Source organism: Morone saxatilis, unplaced genomic scaffold, assembly GCF_004916995.1.
Source record: "Morone saxatilis isolate NCDOM2014 unplaced genomic scaffold, NCSU_SB_2.0 Contig0, whole genome shotgun sequence".
NCBI lineage: Eukaryota > Metazoa > Chordata > Actinopteri > Moronidae > Morone > Morone saxatilis.
This window is the reverse complement of record NW_023339650.1, coordinates 16,147,205-16,161,513: the sequence shown is the minus strand read 5'-3', so window position 1 is coordinate 16,161,513 and position 14,309 is coordinate 16,147,205. Positions and strand designations below refer to the sequence as shown.

At 41.3% G+C, this 14,309-nt stretch overlaps 3 protein-coding genes across 5 annotated transcripts in view; 2 read left to right on the top strand and 1 right to left on the bottom strand.

Annotated features, from left to right (window-relative positions):
• Positions 1-106: 106 nt before the first annotated feature.
• On the bottom strand, positions 107-4,769 carry ralaa (v-ral simian leukemia viral oncogene homolog Aa (ras related)). 3 transcript variants are annotated; one of them, XM_035655241.1, is made up of 5 exons: positions 4,633-4,769; positions 2,571-2,819; positions 2,249-2,457; positions 1,837-2,011; positions 107-1,732 (listed from the first exon to the last, which is right to left on the bottom strand). In XM_035655241.1, exons 2-5 carry the CDS (start codon positions 2,682-2,684, stop codon positions 1,610-1,612), a joined length of 621 nt encoding a protein of 206 aa, XP_035511134.1. In that variant the 5' UTR covers positions 2,685-2,819; positions 4,633-4,769; the 3' UTR covers positions 107-1,609. The 3 variants fall into 3 exon arrangements, with proteins under 3 accessions (XP_035511134.1, XP_035511126.1, XP_035511143.1); XM_035655233.1 differs by having other exon boundaries at positions 4,610-4,742; XM_035655250.1 differs by lacking the exon at positions 4,633-4,769 and adding an exon at positions 4,408-4,532.
• On the top strand, positions 4,706-10,658 carry zgc:111976 (uncharacterized protein LOC553663 homolog). The gene is made up of 18 exons (XM_035655223.1): positions 4,706-4,844; positions 5,059-5,106; positions 5,311-5,402; positions 6,566-6,641; positions 6,722-6,776; positions 6,868-6,994; positions 7,065-7,093; positions 7,268-7,339; positions 7,454-7,528; positions 7,804-7,880; positions 7,959-8,021; positions 8,623-8,737; positions 8,850-8,974; positions 9,101-9,222; positions 9,350-9,548; positions 9,659-9,754; positions 9,997-10,099; positions 10,185-10,658. Exons 3-18 carry the CDS (start codon positions 5,319-5,321, stop codon positions 10,540-10,542), a joined length of 1,776 nt encoding a protein of 591 aa, XP_035511116.1. The 5' UTR covers positions 4,706-4,844; positions 5,059-5,106; positions 5,311-5,318; the 3' UTR covers positions 10,543-10,658.
• Positions 10,659-12,172: 1,514 nt separating this feature from the next.
• Positions 12,173-14,309, top strand: part of LOC118323258 (F-box/LRR-repeat protein 7-like) — a 25,440-nt gene continuing 23,303 nt past the window's right edge. The window contains exon 1 of the mRNA XM_035655203.1: positions 12,173-12,630. Within this exon, the coding sequence (XP_035511096.1) occupies positions 12,594-12,630 (37 nt within the window). The 5' untranslated portion in view covers positions 12,173-12,593. The remainder of the gene's footprint in view (positions 12,631-14,309) is intronic.

The following is a 14,309-nucleotide window of genomic DNA, read 5'->3' as shown; positions in this document are numbered from 1 at the left end:
TAACAACACCCTTAATTCAAAGGGTAGGGCGGGAACAAAGCCAGAAACAATGTCCTCTGAAACTTTCTGGCGGGCCAACATCATGGCAGCCTACGTATTACAGGCAAAACAGGAGGGCTTGGAGGGGGGGGGGGGGGATTATTCACATTCACAATGGACAGAGGCAACAGTGATGCACTGTACATGAATTAACCTTACATTTCTTTCCCAGGCCATTCAGAATGATATTCTCTTAAGTTCCCCTTCAATGTTTGCCACCACCATGAACACTGCAGTGCTATTTGATGCTCACTATAGCAAGTTCCATTAATAAGTGGGCACTTGTTTGTACTAGCTAGCGTTTTTCTTTGGAGACTGAGAGCAACCTTTTTGGACAGGTACCACCGTACGTCTATCAAGCCTGCATTCATTTCTTTTAAATATTTTATCTTAAAAACAAAATTCCTCTATCCATTAATGTATTCCAACTTAAATCCCTATTACGAAATACGTTTTAAGTAAAAACAAAACAGAGGAATACGAGGTTGGTGATTAAAAGTCTGAGCCAGGAAAAGTACAATTGGCAAAAAGAAATCTTTACATGACTGGAAGCGATTTACTTTTATCAACTTGAAGATGTTTTCACGACAGCATGTAAAGGATGTAGTGTTATGGAATCACCTTTTATCAGAGCACCAGGGATTCCTGTATCGCAAAAAAAACAAAAAAACAAAAAGGCAATGAAACTCATTAGCCGTGTGAGGTAAAACTTCTGAAATGTTGAGATTTGAAAAAAGTTCAAGTGTTGTAAAATCCCTCACAGATTTAAGGGTAATGATCAATGTTGTTTGTGCATTTGAGAAGACTCAACAAAGTGGCGCGAAGGGGAAAGAAAACGGGAAACGTTAGTGCGCTTATCTTACACTGGTTGATATGATAGGAGGAGAAGAAAGAAATGTTTGACTTCACAGATAAAAAGATGGTTCAGAACCATACAACGTAGTAAAACTGAGGCGTAAAACGACAAATAGGAATGGCATCAAATTTCCGGCTGTGGCTACACGACAATCTCTCAATTAAAATGCTTCATAGATTCACCAGTGCAATGTACATTTCCTTGGTGGCACTTGATGAGTTCTGCGTTGACACTACACTGCTGAGTCTGTTAACTTCAACATTTCCTACCCAAGCTCCAGTTACATCTTCCCCGTTTAAACCTTGGCTCTGACACCTTCATTTCTAGCGCTTTGAACTGCACAGTTGTCTGAATAGATTATACACATCAAACTTTACAATGAAAGATTTTTGTAACATTTCAAGGCTCAGCCTCTGTCAAGCTTAGGCCTAAATTAAAAACACCATCCATTTATTACACTCTGTAACGCGGTCAGAGTGAGAGAGAGAGAGAGAGAGAGAGAGAGAGAGAGAACATAAATTATTTGGAGTGTCAGCACATAAAAAGTTAGAGCTATAAATGGTGTATGGAGTGCCACCTTACTACTCCCTGACACACGGTCAGATGTCCTGTTAGCCAGGAACAGAAAGTCATGGTCAGGTATGGGCACAAAGTAAATGCAAAAGTCTGAGAAATGTATATGTACATAAGCAGCTACCCTGCTGTCTTTTACCACTATAAAATACAGCATCTCTCTCTAATTCTCTTGGCCAAACTTTTACTTTTCTTCTTCCCATTCTTCTCTTTGCTGTCCTCCATTTTCCTTGCCCGGATCTCTCTCATCAGGTCAAAGAACACCTGTGAAAGCACAACAAAAGTGGGAGTCACGTGTCTCCGTTTGCTCAAGATCAACAGCGTAAGCCTTGTTCCGGAGACGCCGGTTCTTAGCTAGTCAAACGTACCTTGTCAACGTTGGCGCGGGTTTTGGCCGAAGTCTCCACGTAGCACACGCCCCACTGCTCAGCGCGTGCCTTCGCCTCGTCTGCGCTGACCTGCCGTCGGTCGTCCAAGTCTGACTTGTTACCGACCAGGAGAAAGGGCACGTTCTCATCCTCCTTCACTCGCAGGATCTGCTCCCTGTGGAACAGGAAATGTCATTCAGCCATGAATTATGTAAACAGACTACTGCTTGCTAAAGTTGCCTTAAGTGTTACGTAAATGAGGGGAAATTGTAGGAAAAGCATTTGCATGTCATGATGTTCCGAAATGCCAAAACGGTGTACGTTGTTTATTTATTTCAGCAGGGGAGAATACGTAACAGCCACAGTCATTAAATGCTAATAGATGGGCGAACTCATTGAAATGCTACTGGACCTGAAGTCTACTGTCGCTGCAAATGATTCCAGTTCTGTGATGGAAAACACACAGAGGAAACCCTCGCCACTGCGGAAGTAGTTATCCCGTATGGCTGCGTAGTCCTCTTGTCCAGCTGTGTCAAGGATGTCGATCTGTACCTCCTCGCCGTCCAGCACCACTTTCTTCCTGTAACTGTCCGCCTTGGTGGGCTCGTAGTCTTCAACAAACTACGAGGAAAGGGAAACAAAGCTTTGTGTTAACCATTGTCCTCAACTCGGTCGCCCATCATGCCAACAAAGAGAAACCTTTCCTACCACGACGACTTATGGGAGTTGCTCACCTCATCATACATGAACTGGAGAGTGAGGGCCGACTTCCCCACTCCTCCACTGCCCACCATGATCACTTTGTGAAGGGCGAGGGAGTTCTGCCCTTTTGGCTTAGCAGCTGCCATGGCTCTGTGTACCAGGAGATCCGAGTGTAAAAAAGGGAGGAAGTTCGACCTGGAGGCGGAGGGAAGTGAAATGAAGACCGCAAAAAAAATCACTCGGAGGGTTCCAGCTGCAACAAAAGGCCTGGATGATAATTCCTGGGGAGAAAAGAGAGAAAAGAGAGAAGAAATCCTAAAATGTTCATGCCGTTAGATTGCGGAGCCATCGCTGTGTCTTATAGCAATAAAAGGAAATCAGGAGAAACTGCCATTAAACTACAAATGCAGTGCAGAGGATAATTCTCTGTACCTTGTTAAAACTACAGCAATATAAAATGTGGTAATGACCACTGGCACTAGACTGATGCATTAGAAAGTGCTTTATAATCAGTATGCTTCATTATTACTCCTCCCTGCCATTATAGGACCAAAAAAGAAAGGTATAGTGAACGATTCCTTTTACTTTTTTCCCCCCCTTTGCGATGACAAAAACAGTCCTAGCAATAATAAAAGTGTTTCCCCATACAATATGTAAAAATGATCCAAACAAATGCACTATTTTGAACTTATAATCGTAATCTTCCTTTCAGACATCTGCACGAATATGAGAATAAAAAGGTGCGTTCATCATCAATCAGCAAAAGGCCAAATCAGGAGCTGCCTTGTGAATGCAGCCTGTGGGGGAAAATACTGTTTGTGACGAGATCGATGACATACAGGTAGGCAAAGGCACATCATGAAAGACATTAGGCAAATCCCGCTTTAGTAAAATAAATAAAAAGGAACCTGTGGAAGCAATTTCAGCAAAGAAATAGAACTTTTTAAAAGCTTCTGGGTAACATCTGGCAGTATTTTCCAAACTCTGACAGGAGTGGATAAATTCTGACACACGCCAAAGCGATTTAGTGATCAGTTCTAGACAGACTATGGGAATACCATGATGTCCTAAAGCGTGTGTTAATGCTCTTTCCTATCCCAGGCCCTCACAGACCTCTGGCGGGGGGGGGGGGATCAGGGATACAGATGGGAATGCAGCCAATGGGTCATTACACAAATGAACAGAAATGGTCCATGCACTGATGGTCAATACTACGATTTAGTACTGACGTAAAATCTCCTTTTACCTCCATCACTTAAACCCCCATAGTAAGGGGAATAAATCTTCTAACAAAGCGTCCTGAGGAGAGATTATCTTCATATCCTCATGTAACATTTTAAGTCGCGTTAGGCACGTTCAATTCCGACCCCAAAGTAGCAAGAAAAGGAAACAGAAAGAAGTATTAAAAGGTTGAAATGATGACCTCAAAACTGGGTGCAACTGTATTCGGACGTGTCAGCATGCTCGCTTCACAAATGTATGTGTGCATCGTGAAACTGCCTGCTCAATAACCTTAATAACACTGGCACGACGAGGATAAAATAGCATGTGATGCACCGTTAGCAGACCAAGTGTCCATTTCACCCCCCCCCCCCATTACAAAACAAACAAAACAACCGACGACTGAAATCGCACATGACGACGCACAATACTGTAATAACATTAACTCGATAGCAAGTTAGCTGCCGACATGTCAGCTGCAGGTAAAGCAGCTCGCAGGTTGACAACAGTGGGCGACGTGGCTGCTAACGAGCTAACTAACCTGTGAGGCAGGTTAACAAACCACCTTGCAGTCAATTCACGAAGTTTAACATGAAGGTTAGCGGCTCGCATAACACATACAGGGACAAAAACGTTCAAATCGGATACCCAGCAACAGATGTTCGGTCGAGCCTTGTCAAACTCAGCAGCTTTTCCTCGCTAGCCAAAGCTAGGGTGGACACACACACAAGGCAAGAGGATAAAAATAAATAAATAAATAAAAGGCTACCGATAACGAGCAGCTAATCACAACTAAATGATGCAGCGTGAGAGAGCAGCCGGTGTCGGTGCGACTTAACCTACCACCTACCGGTAAACGAGTGAGTGGTTCACCTGGCACGACGTTTTTTTCCACGGAGGTTGAGTTATGGTGGAAAAAGATGGGAAGAGTCAGCGTTAGCTCATGGCTAGCTCCCGAGCTAACTCCAGAGACTTGGCTGGTGGCTGGTGGCTGGTAGCGGCCGACTGACTGCACGTCCTGTGGGCTTGGCTCCGTCTGACAACGCCCGCCCGCCTGGGAGAACCACACTCTGCTTCACTTTAATGTGAATGCAACGTTCATTTATCCCACATGACAAAAAATAAATAAATAAGAAAAGACATAGTTATGAAGGGTATTGTAATATATGTAATTTGTGAGGTGTTTTTGGTTATTTTCTTCCTGGTTGCACATAAAGTGAGGTTAAGGGCAGTGTGGTTGGACATGGCAGGTAATTGATTCATTGGCTAATCCGCATAAATGTTTGCACGTTTGTTCAGGAGGGGAGACTCAAGTCAGCAAGAGTGACACAGATTTTCAGAAGCCAGGTAATGTTGGTTTTAATTTGTTTTTATTTTAATAAACGACTGATCATAAATAAATCCCCCCAAAAATAAGTAACTGTGTCTAAGATGTAAAAAATGTCTTAAAATGTGAGACAATGCAATTAAATGTGTAAAAAAAAATTTTGCAATTCAAGTTTTAATGTTTTGACATTGTTTAATGGGCTGTTTCTCTTCTTTTTTTTAAAGCTTAAGTTATGAAGTCCACAATCTCTGACCTGCACTTGAAATTTGCAGAGAAGACATGGAATGAGACATTTCAGCTTGTCCGAAGATGCATGGTAAGCCCCATTCCAGTAACCACTACCTCTGGTAATCTTCTTGCATACATGCAGTCTTTTTTATCAGCATGTTAATTTGAACTCTCTTTTTTTAAAATACCACAGTGCAAATCCTGGCAATCACACAACATTCCCATTGGCAGGGTTGTTTGAAAGATATGCAGCTTACTAGTTATACGCAGAGAAAATGTGCTGACTGCTTTAATATAAGTCATTACACTCGTCACTGGATGGTGATGATTCTCTAATATGATGATGTGCTGCAAGTCAGGAACTGGTGTGGTGATGCACTGAGAATGAGATCATCTATCCTGGAACACACACGTCTTTGTTGGCGGATCAGCAGTCTGTGCATTGATGGTGACTTGGATTCACTTCACTTCAAGTTGCTTGATAGTTTTTTTTTTTTTGGTTGACTTATGTCCTTGGCTTTGTTTCTAGTATGTTTAACACTACCCTGTTTGGCAAGACGATCACAATCCGTTGGCCTCAGTTATTTGCTTTTGCAATATTTACCCTCTTATATCTTTTTTATGTTCAGTTCTTTGTAAGATGCTCCACTTGCAGATGTGTATCATTTGTCTGGGTGGCTTTATAGATTCTGAAGGCTGCAAAGTGTTCATAAGTGTATTTAACACTGCTATACTAACTTGTATGCTGAAGCTATGAGAGGGTGTGTTCGTTTTCTCTAGATTTATCACGGGTGGAGCAGAAGGGTAGATAATACTTTTGGATTAATACAAAGTGGAGCTTGGCAGTGGTCAGTCTCTGGAGTCTGGTTAAAAAAAAAACTTGATTACTTGGTGGTCTGAAGAGATGTGTGGTCCAAAGGGATAAGACAGCTGGGGCTTGTCATTCAGTTTCCTGCCAGCAGTGATGCTGAGGAGGACTTTTGTATGACTAGACTTCTCAAAGAAGAAGTAATGTGAGCAATGCACAATGTATATTTTCACACTCTCAGGTGCAGCAATGTCACAGCCTGCCTGGTACCCACCCCGCAGTGTTAAACATACGAATATCAACGCTTCCCTGTACCACAGTGTCGTGCAGTTTGTGTGTTGCGGGATGGGCCGGGAGGACCAAGGACTGTTTACACAAGGATGACATTGCCACACAACGGGTTCATTGTTGTGTTTTTTTTCCTTCCCTTTGTCCCCCAATAGGACAAATCCAGAGATAAATCCAAACCCTGTGAGGCGCTGGTTAGATCCCTGGAAAGGCTCCAGGAGGTGTTTAATGGTAAACAGAGAATATGCGAATGGTTCTTTATGTATTTTAGTGTTTGAGTTCACCTGTGAGTAAGGCGTTCTGTGTTTCAGTGTCCTCTATGAATACCATGAAGTCTCGTCTGGAAATGATTGCCAAACAACAAGGGTAGAGAGCTTTTCTTTCCCTGTCTGATGTGATCTATGCTTTAATCTCTTTTGTAATATAATGCAGTGGTACAATATACTATCCTCCCTAGAATGGGTTTTCACATTACCGAGGCCACATGCTACCTGACAGCCGACTTGTTCTACCTGGAGGTGGTGTTGTTGCCATGTGGCGGGGTGGAGGACGTTAAAGTGGCCCCACACGGAGGATCTCCTGTTGTAAGTGGACGGCGCTGTTCACATTTCTCCCCTTTACTGTGCACGATAATAAACTGAAATTGTCTTGCAGCCCAGCGAGTCCCTTCTTCAGCTGCTGAGGTAAGCGTTCGCATGATGGTAAATTTTAAAATGTGCTTTTAACCGGCGGCACTGTTATCCCGTAAACTACAGCGATAAAGATGACAGTGCTATTTAAATTATTTCCTTAAGAGAAACTGTTTTAGATGCTGATTAGTCTTTTTTTTGGGGGGGTGGTTTGTTTTTTTGGCACAGGTCAAAAGACTTTGCTGAGTTCTCCATGAAGTTGGCAGGCCTCTTCGCCCAGTACAACATCCCTGGAGACAAGTGCCTACTTTGAAATATTCTTTTAATCTTCAAAATGTTGGGCCTCTTGCAGTCATTTAGCTCATTATATCTTTTTCTTTTCTTCTTTTTTTTTTTTTTTTTTTTTTGTTCCAGTGAAATCCAATTAAAATTGTTTGCATCTCTGCAATGTCTCGGGAACGACTTACAGCAAATGTCACGTTTGCCAAAGTAAGTGACATGAAAACAAGAATGCCGAAAACCTGTGACAATTAGTCTGCGTCGAAGAAAAATGAGTTGGCATTAATTGTTTCAGTCATTTTTCAAACAAGAATGCCAAATATTTGCTGACTTTACTTTGAGCTTTCTGGTGTTGTGATGGGCATTTGTCAATACTTTTTGATGTTTCATGAATTGATTAATTTAAAAAATAGATCAATCATAATGAAAATAATAGTCTCTTGCAGCCCTAATACAAATGGAATCAGTAGTTTTTCTGCTTTCAGCGTCCCAAAGGACTCTGACCCCCAAGTGGACATGATCAACAATGGCAGGATTGGGTATCTAAAAGCTGGAAAAGAAGGTATGTAACACCAAGTAGCCAAAACACAAGATATGTATATATTTTTTTCTTCAGTTGATTGTTAATCTATCCTTCCAGATTGCCCCCTGATTATCCAGTTCTATATCATCCCTACTGATGAAATGGAGACGTCGGATTTACGTAAGATGTCAAAGCTGCCAAACAGATTCACATTTGGCCTGTAAACTATGAATGGTTTTGTTAAATACTTGGATGCATGAGGCACATTCCCAAAAAGTCTTTAAAGGGTCTTAAAGTTGTTCCTACAGTTGAATGTTTGAGCTGTGCTGAGTGACGTAGGTGCAGAGTTTGACACTAGAAGGATGTTTTCACAATCATCTGCTGAGAGGAAAGTTTCTCTGTGCTCATTGAAGATGGGATTTAAAAAAAAAAAAAAATATTTAAGGGCGTGGCCTACGAGCACGATTTGTGACGTCACTAATATTTTGTTAGTCAAACCTGATCCAGTATGCATATTTATACAAGTGTGGTGTAGAAACTTTCACCAGTGCACGTACACTGGAGAATGGGAAGTAGGAGATTCTTAACTAAGCAATATTTGCATATTATAATTTTACTTTTATAGGTATGATAGGCTTTTTTTTTTTTTTTTTTTTTTTTTAAATGTAGAAATTTGACTTACTTGCAGGGGAAAAAATCAGACTTGTTGTTGTTGTTGTTCCAAGCTTAATACATGTCTGGAGGGGATTTGTATTTCCCCAAAAAAATCTTGTTTTTGAAGATCTGATGGATACAGCTGTCCAGGCAGCCCAGGTGACTGTAGGTGCCAGTGATGTGGCTCACAAGCTTCAGATGGCCTCTGCGATCTCACAGCCTCCACAGCTGGATCCCCAGGGGTAACATGTTGCTGTTTAATCTCTCACTCAACAGGATGCCGTTCACTTTACATCCCGCAGCGAATAGGAATGTCAGTGCCAGTAGTGTTAAATAAATTGTGTGCTGTGGCAGTTATCCTGTGTTCCTGCCGCTGATTGAGGCACAGTATGAGATGCTGCCCGCCTGCTTTCTCCTGAAACTGCAGCCAGGAATACCGATGATGCCATCTTTTGTAAACAAGCTCAGTCAAATTACAGGTTGGGCAGCTTTTCACCGTAAATCTGTGAATGTGTTTTTCCACACATGATGTTTAAAGAAAATTATATTTGGGCTAATAGCACAACAAGCATCCACTTTACTGTGCTCCCTCTGATATTTCATAGATGTGACCATACCAGATGTTGACCTGCAGTGGGCACCCTTACCCAAGCTTCTATTGAGACATTCACCAAGCACTAACAGCCTCAAGGAGAAATTAGATGAACAGGATCCTATTTTTACAGTGGTAAGTATTTTCAACACTCTTGTTTTAAACTGAATACCAAAGGCAATTGGGTTCATTTGAAACCATATTGTTATGCAAGCCTTAGAATCAATACTTACCATAAAGGGAATCAATACTTTCTGTCCAGCCTCTTCCTGGTGGTGTGATGCACAGTTATGTTCTCCCTGGAGCTGCATGGGAGGTGCCTGCTCAGAGAGGGGCTGTAGTGGACAGTATTCCCTTCACCCACCCTGCCCATGTCCCGGCCCTACTGGAGCTGCTCCGACATCAGTGTGCCATCAACACCCTGCTGAGGAGCTGCATCACGTCTCAGCGTGCCAGAACAGGCAAGAGAGCGTCACAATATGTTTAAATCGACGAGACCATCCATGGAAAAGTGGAGAAATTGTCATTCAGTCAGTTATGTGACACTTTACTGATGGGATTCTGCTGTCAGGTTCGGTTCGTGACCTGCACTTTGAAGTCCTTCCAGAGTCTGAGACCAGCTTTTCTGTCACCTTCCACCGACCTGACACTGACTCCCTCGCTGTTTGTGAGCATTTACTACACATTTTTATATTCATGTGCAAGTATCACTGTTTAGACAGGCTCCACATCTTAAAAATGTCAACTTTTCAGCATCAACAACAATGGCCTTTATTTATCCAATTTGGTTTGGATTTTATTTTTTTGTTTTTTTTTATTTTTTTAAGACCATAGGGTGTATAATTTTGAGATAATGACATAGAAACTAGAAACTTGTATGACTTATTGGTGCTTTTTTTTTTGCCACAGTGCTGGTGAATGTATCTAATTCTCATCAGATTAGCTGCACTATGTTCGGCGCAGGAATAGGGGATCCTTCTTTGGATGAATACCTTTCCACTGTCATGAAGAGGTATGGCCTCATGCCTTGCAGTATATCTACCATTTTAGACGAATAATTTAAAGGTTTTAATGTCTCTTCTGATGCTGTTTCTCAGGTGTATGTCCCTTCCTGTCACCCTGAGGACATTACACAGCAAGCTAGAGGAGATCAGCTCTGCCCCACTTTCTCCCCGCCACCCGGCCACCACAGAGGCCGAAAATGACCACTCGGCTGCCACGAGCACCGCTGCGACTGACCCCAGCAGCGCCTTGACCACGATCTCCGAGAGTGCATCTGTGCCAGAGGACGGCCTCAGTGTTTCTGGTTCAGCCTGCTATGCCATGTCTGTAGCCAAATCTGAGCTCCTTCCTGAAATAAATATAAGTCCTGCTGTCAACCCTTACCCTTTCACTCCTGTGGGTGTGTTCTCACACTGGATGACCAAAAACAGCCAACTGTCAGAGCTGATCTGAAACTGCATTCGCTTTATAGGTGATGAGTTTAAGCTTTTAAAATGTGTAAAAATCTTTTTTTTAGACTTGAATAAATGTTTTGGTAAAGCAACTGTTTTCTTTACACAAACTCAGGATTACTATGAAGTTACTATGAGTCTTTTTTTCTAGTTTTGAGTTTGTTAATTCAGTTGGTCTATGATCACATCAGCCTCCTCCATCTTCTGCAGAAATAGTTTCTTACTATGCATTCCAGTGTGGCAGAGATTGCCGGCTGTAAAGGTTTGAGGTTTGGCATTTGACCTCTCTCAGACAGCCAAGAGCCCAGTTGATTGGTACCATGTGAGCCAATCAAACATTGTTAAAGTACATGATGCATTCTGGATGGCTTGTAAGAGTAAAGTAGAGATACACACACTTCACATTTAAAAAAAGAAATCGCTCTGCTGAATGCGAAGGGTAGGGCTTGATTGTGATCAAAAATATCATAGATGTGTCGTGACTTTTGGCACACTTGCTTTTTCAAACTCATTTCTACAGTAAAGAAATGGCAGTTGGTGTGAAAGTATAGGAGCAGTCGAATTGAAACTCCCAATATAGCTGAAATATGAGTTGCCTGTAGGCACATATAATGTATAATGTTACTATGTAATAAAAGGAAGCACAATATGCCTACAAAAAGTCCCATACAAAATTAGCTGCACTTTTAAAGAAAAGTTGACCTTTTGTGAATAGTTCAAGAGTTAAAACCAGAACATTGATCTTATTAGAAGATCTAAGTCAGTGTAGACCAAATGTAATCCTCTGTAGATCTATAGTCTGTGTGCATTTAGAAAGGAATTTCAACATGTATCCAGAATATTAAGTCAACTGTCAGCAGTAGACAACTGGTTTTGTCCGGTGCCTTCACTTGTAGGTATCCAATGACCTGTATGACTGCTATTCATAGAAAGATTCCGACATGTGTGGTTAAACCATTCTCTCCTTTCAGCAGGTCTATAATATGCTCTGAATATTTAAGAGATTATGTGTCCTCAGTGTCTGGTTGGTTCAGTGTGAATCTATAAAAGTCACACCTGTAATACATAAATATTAATGAGCTATAAGAAGGAAAATAACTTGATGGGTCACCTTAGAGCAGTGATGGAAGAAGAACTCCAAGGTAGCAATACCACAGACTCTAATAACTTAAAGTACAAATAGTAAAAGTACTCATTGTGCAGAAGAGCCTATTTCAGATATATTATTGGATTATAATTAGTAATGAGTAAGCATCACTAATGGTAAAGGTGGGGCTAATTTCATCTACTTTATTAATCTATAATATTAATAATCAGAATGTATTAATTATTATTATTATTTTATATTAATCTGAATCTACAAAGTAACTAGGAACTAATGTCAAATAATTGTAGTGGACTATGCAGCAAAAAATGGAAATACTCAAGTGCAAAGGTAACTTCACCACTGCCTTATATATATGTATATTCAAGCATTTGCATATAAAAGGAGCACAGTATTGCAGTATGTAGGGATTTGACTGTATCTGAGTCACAGTCTCGGCCTGTCTCTCTGTCCCTTATCTTTTTTTAAATATCCACATCTCCCTCTCTCTGGTCTGCGGTCTCTTTAAATCCAGATCCAGTGGACGGAGAGCTGCGCGTCCTCACAAACTTGTCTGGCCGCTGTGATTGCCCGCACTCAGCCTGATAAACAGCTGCTTACCATTTAGCTTCACTTCACAAAACTTTTTCCTCCCAAGTCCTCGAATCGGGATTTCTTTTTGTGTGTGTGTCTGTGGATGTTCAGATATAGAAAGCCCTGCACCGCTGGAAGCTCAAATCCGGATTCTAGGTTTTTTTTTTCCTCCTTTTTTTTCCTTTTTTTTTTTTGCGTAATGCTGAGGCGTCCTCTGTTCAACATCTGGATTAACTATTTGGAGTCAGAGCTAGCGGCCCGACACAAAACTCTTGACTGTCTAGCCTATCTTTATGGAAAGACTGCCCTTTTTCTCTGGAATTTAACTCCTTTTGATAACCCGAGTTTTGCGCATAGATTATGTATTCTTTAAAATGGGTGCGAACAATGGAAAACAGTATGGAAGCGAGGGTAAGTGCTGCAATTACCACTTTTAAAACACGTTTTATTTGAATTCCACTTGAAGGAACTCTTTTTTTTTAAATCAAACTAGACTCCACCAGGGTTACTGTGTTGCTGTGAACTGTTTCTCACTGCTGTCCAACTGAACTAAACACAGAAAACAATGTAGCACTTTCTTGAATATGCCTGTGAAACATTAGTGAGCTAGCTTTAAACTAGCACTATTCCCTCTATATGTTTAATTTTCTTCCAGTCAGAGCTGTCTCTCTTTAGGTAGGGTTCAACTTACACCGAACTTCACTCAAAAACCTTCAAATTGTGAGGACGTGTGAGTGATATGGAGCTTATAGCAACGTTTGACTTGAATTCGCCTACTTTTTTATGCGTTTTTAAAGATGTGCAACGTTTATATTCCTCATATAAAACAAAGAGTGACATCTGGTGGTCGAGCTTTAAGCACTCGAGCTGTTCCAACATTGGAAGTTTAACCTAAAACTCCTGTTGCTTTCAGACCAGCCACCAAAATCCCTTAAAAATGTACTTTTATTGTGTATGTAGCTTCAGTTAAAAGTCATTTTACATACTGCTATAATACAATTGTAGAAGGAAACATACCTTAGCACTTGCACAGGTATTATTTGATATGCCTTTTGAGTTTAATTTAGTATTAAAAGGTGATGTTTTAGATCAGTAATACAGTTTAAATCAAATATCACTTCACGTAATCAGCCACAAAACAGCTGACTTAGCAGGGCAGCCAGTTCATCAGACAGTAGCCTAATTTATGGCACATTTTCTTTTTAAAGGGCGTATTCCTGTAGAGTTTGGTGGAGGTGGCTCAGAGAGTGTTTGGGGCATGTGGGCACTTAAGTCAGTCTTATCTTGATAAAAGCCAATTCCAGACATTTCTTTTGTCCACAGCCCCTGAACCAATTGTTGTTTGAGTTGGCAGCCATTTTGTGCATATTGTTCAATGCCGTATGATTGTCATGTCAACAAAAACACGTAGCAGGACAGCTTGAGGAAGACACAGAATAGCTGTACTGGTGAAAGATGCCATGTTGACGAGTGTTAGAGGAGACAGCATGGCGTCTTACGGTGGACGCACCTCAAAGTAATTTATTCCTACACACTTATTCGTAATGTTTTAGCTCAGTATGTAATTTTTTTATGTTCATTAGCTCTCCTGCAGCTGGTTGTTGTCTTAAATGATGAACTTGCACTGCAGAGATTCTGATCATGATGAAAACACAGATATTGTCCCTCCAGCATGGATTTCCTCTCGTATCTATTAGTGAACATAACTTAAAGTAAGCAATATCGACCCCCGATCTTTGACCCCACTCTGTATCGAAACAGGGGACAGTATTGATCTACAAGACAGACATCAGACGAGAACATGAAACATTCACTGTCCATCTCACGCAGCTATCCGATATATCCAGAAAATTGTTTCACCCAACTGGAATGCAGCTTAAACTCAGGGGGAAAACAACATTTTTACTTTTTTTTAATGTGATATTATAATAACCAAAACCATCTCTGCTGTCTCTCATACCACAGCACTGATACAATCCCCAACCATTGCATTAATGAGCCTGGACAGTCAAACTTGCCATCACTGCTATAGGCAAGGACTTCATTTAGTTAGTACCAAGAATATTAGCCTCCCCCCCCCCCCCCCCCCC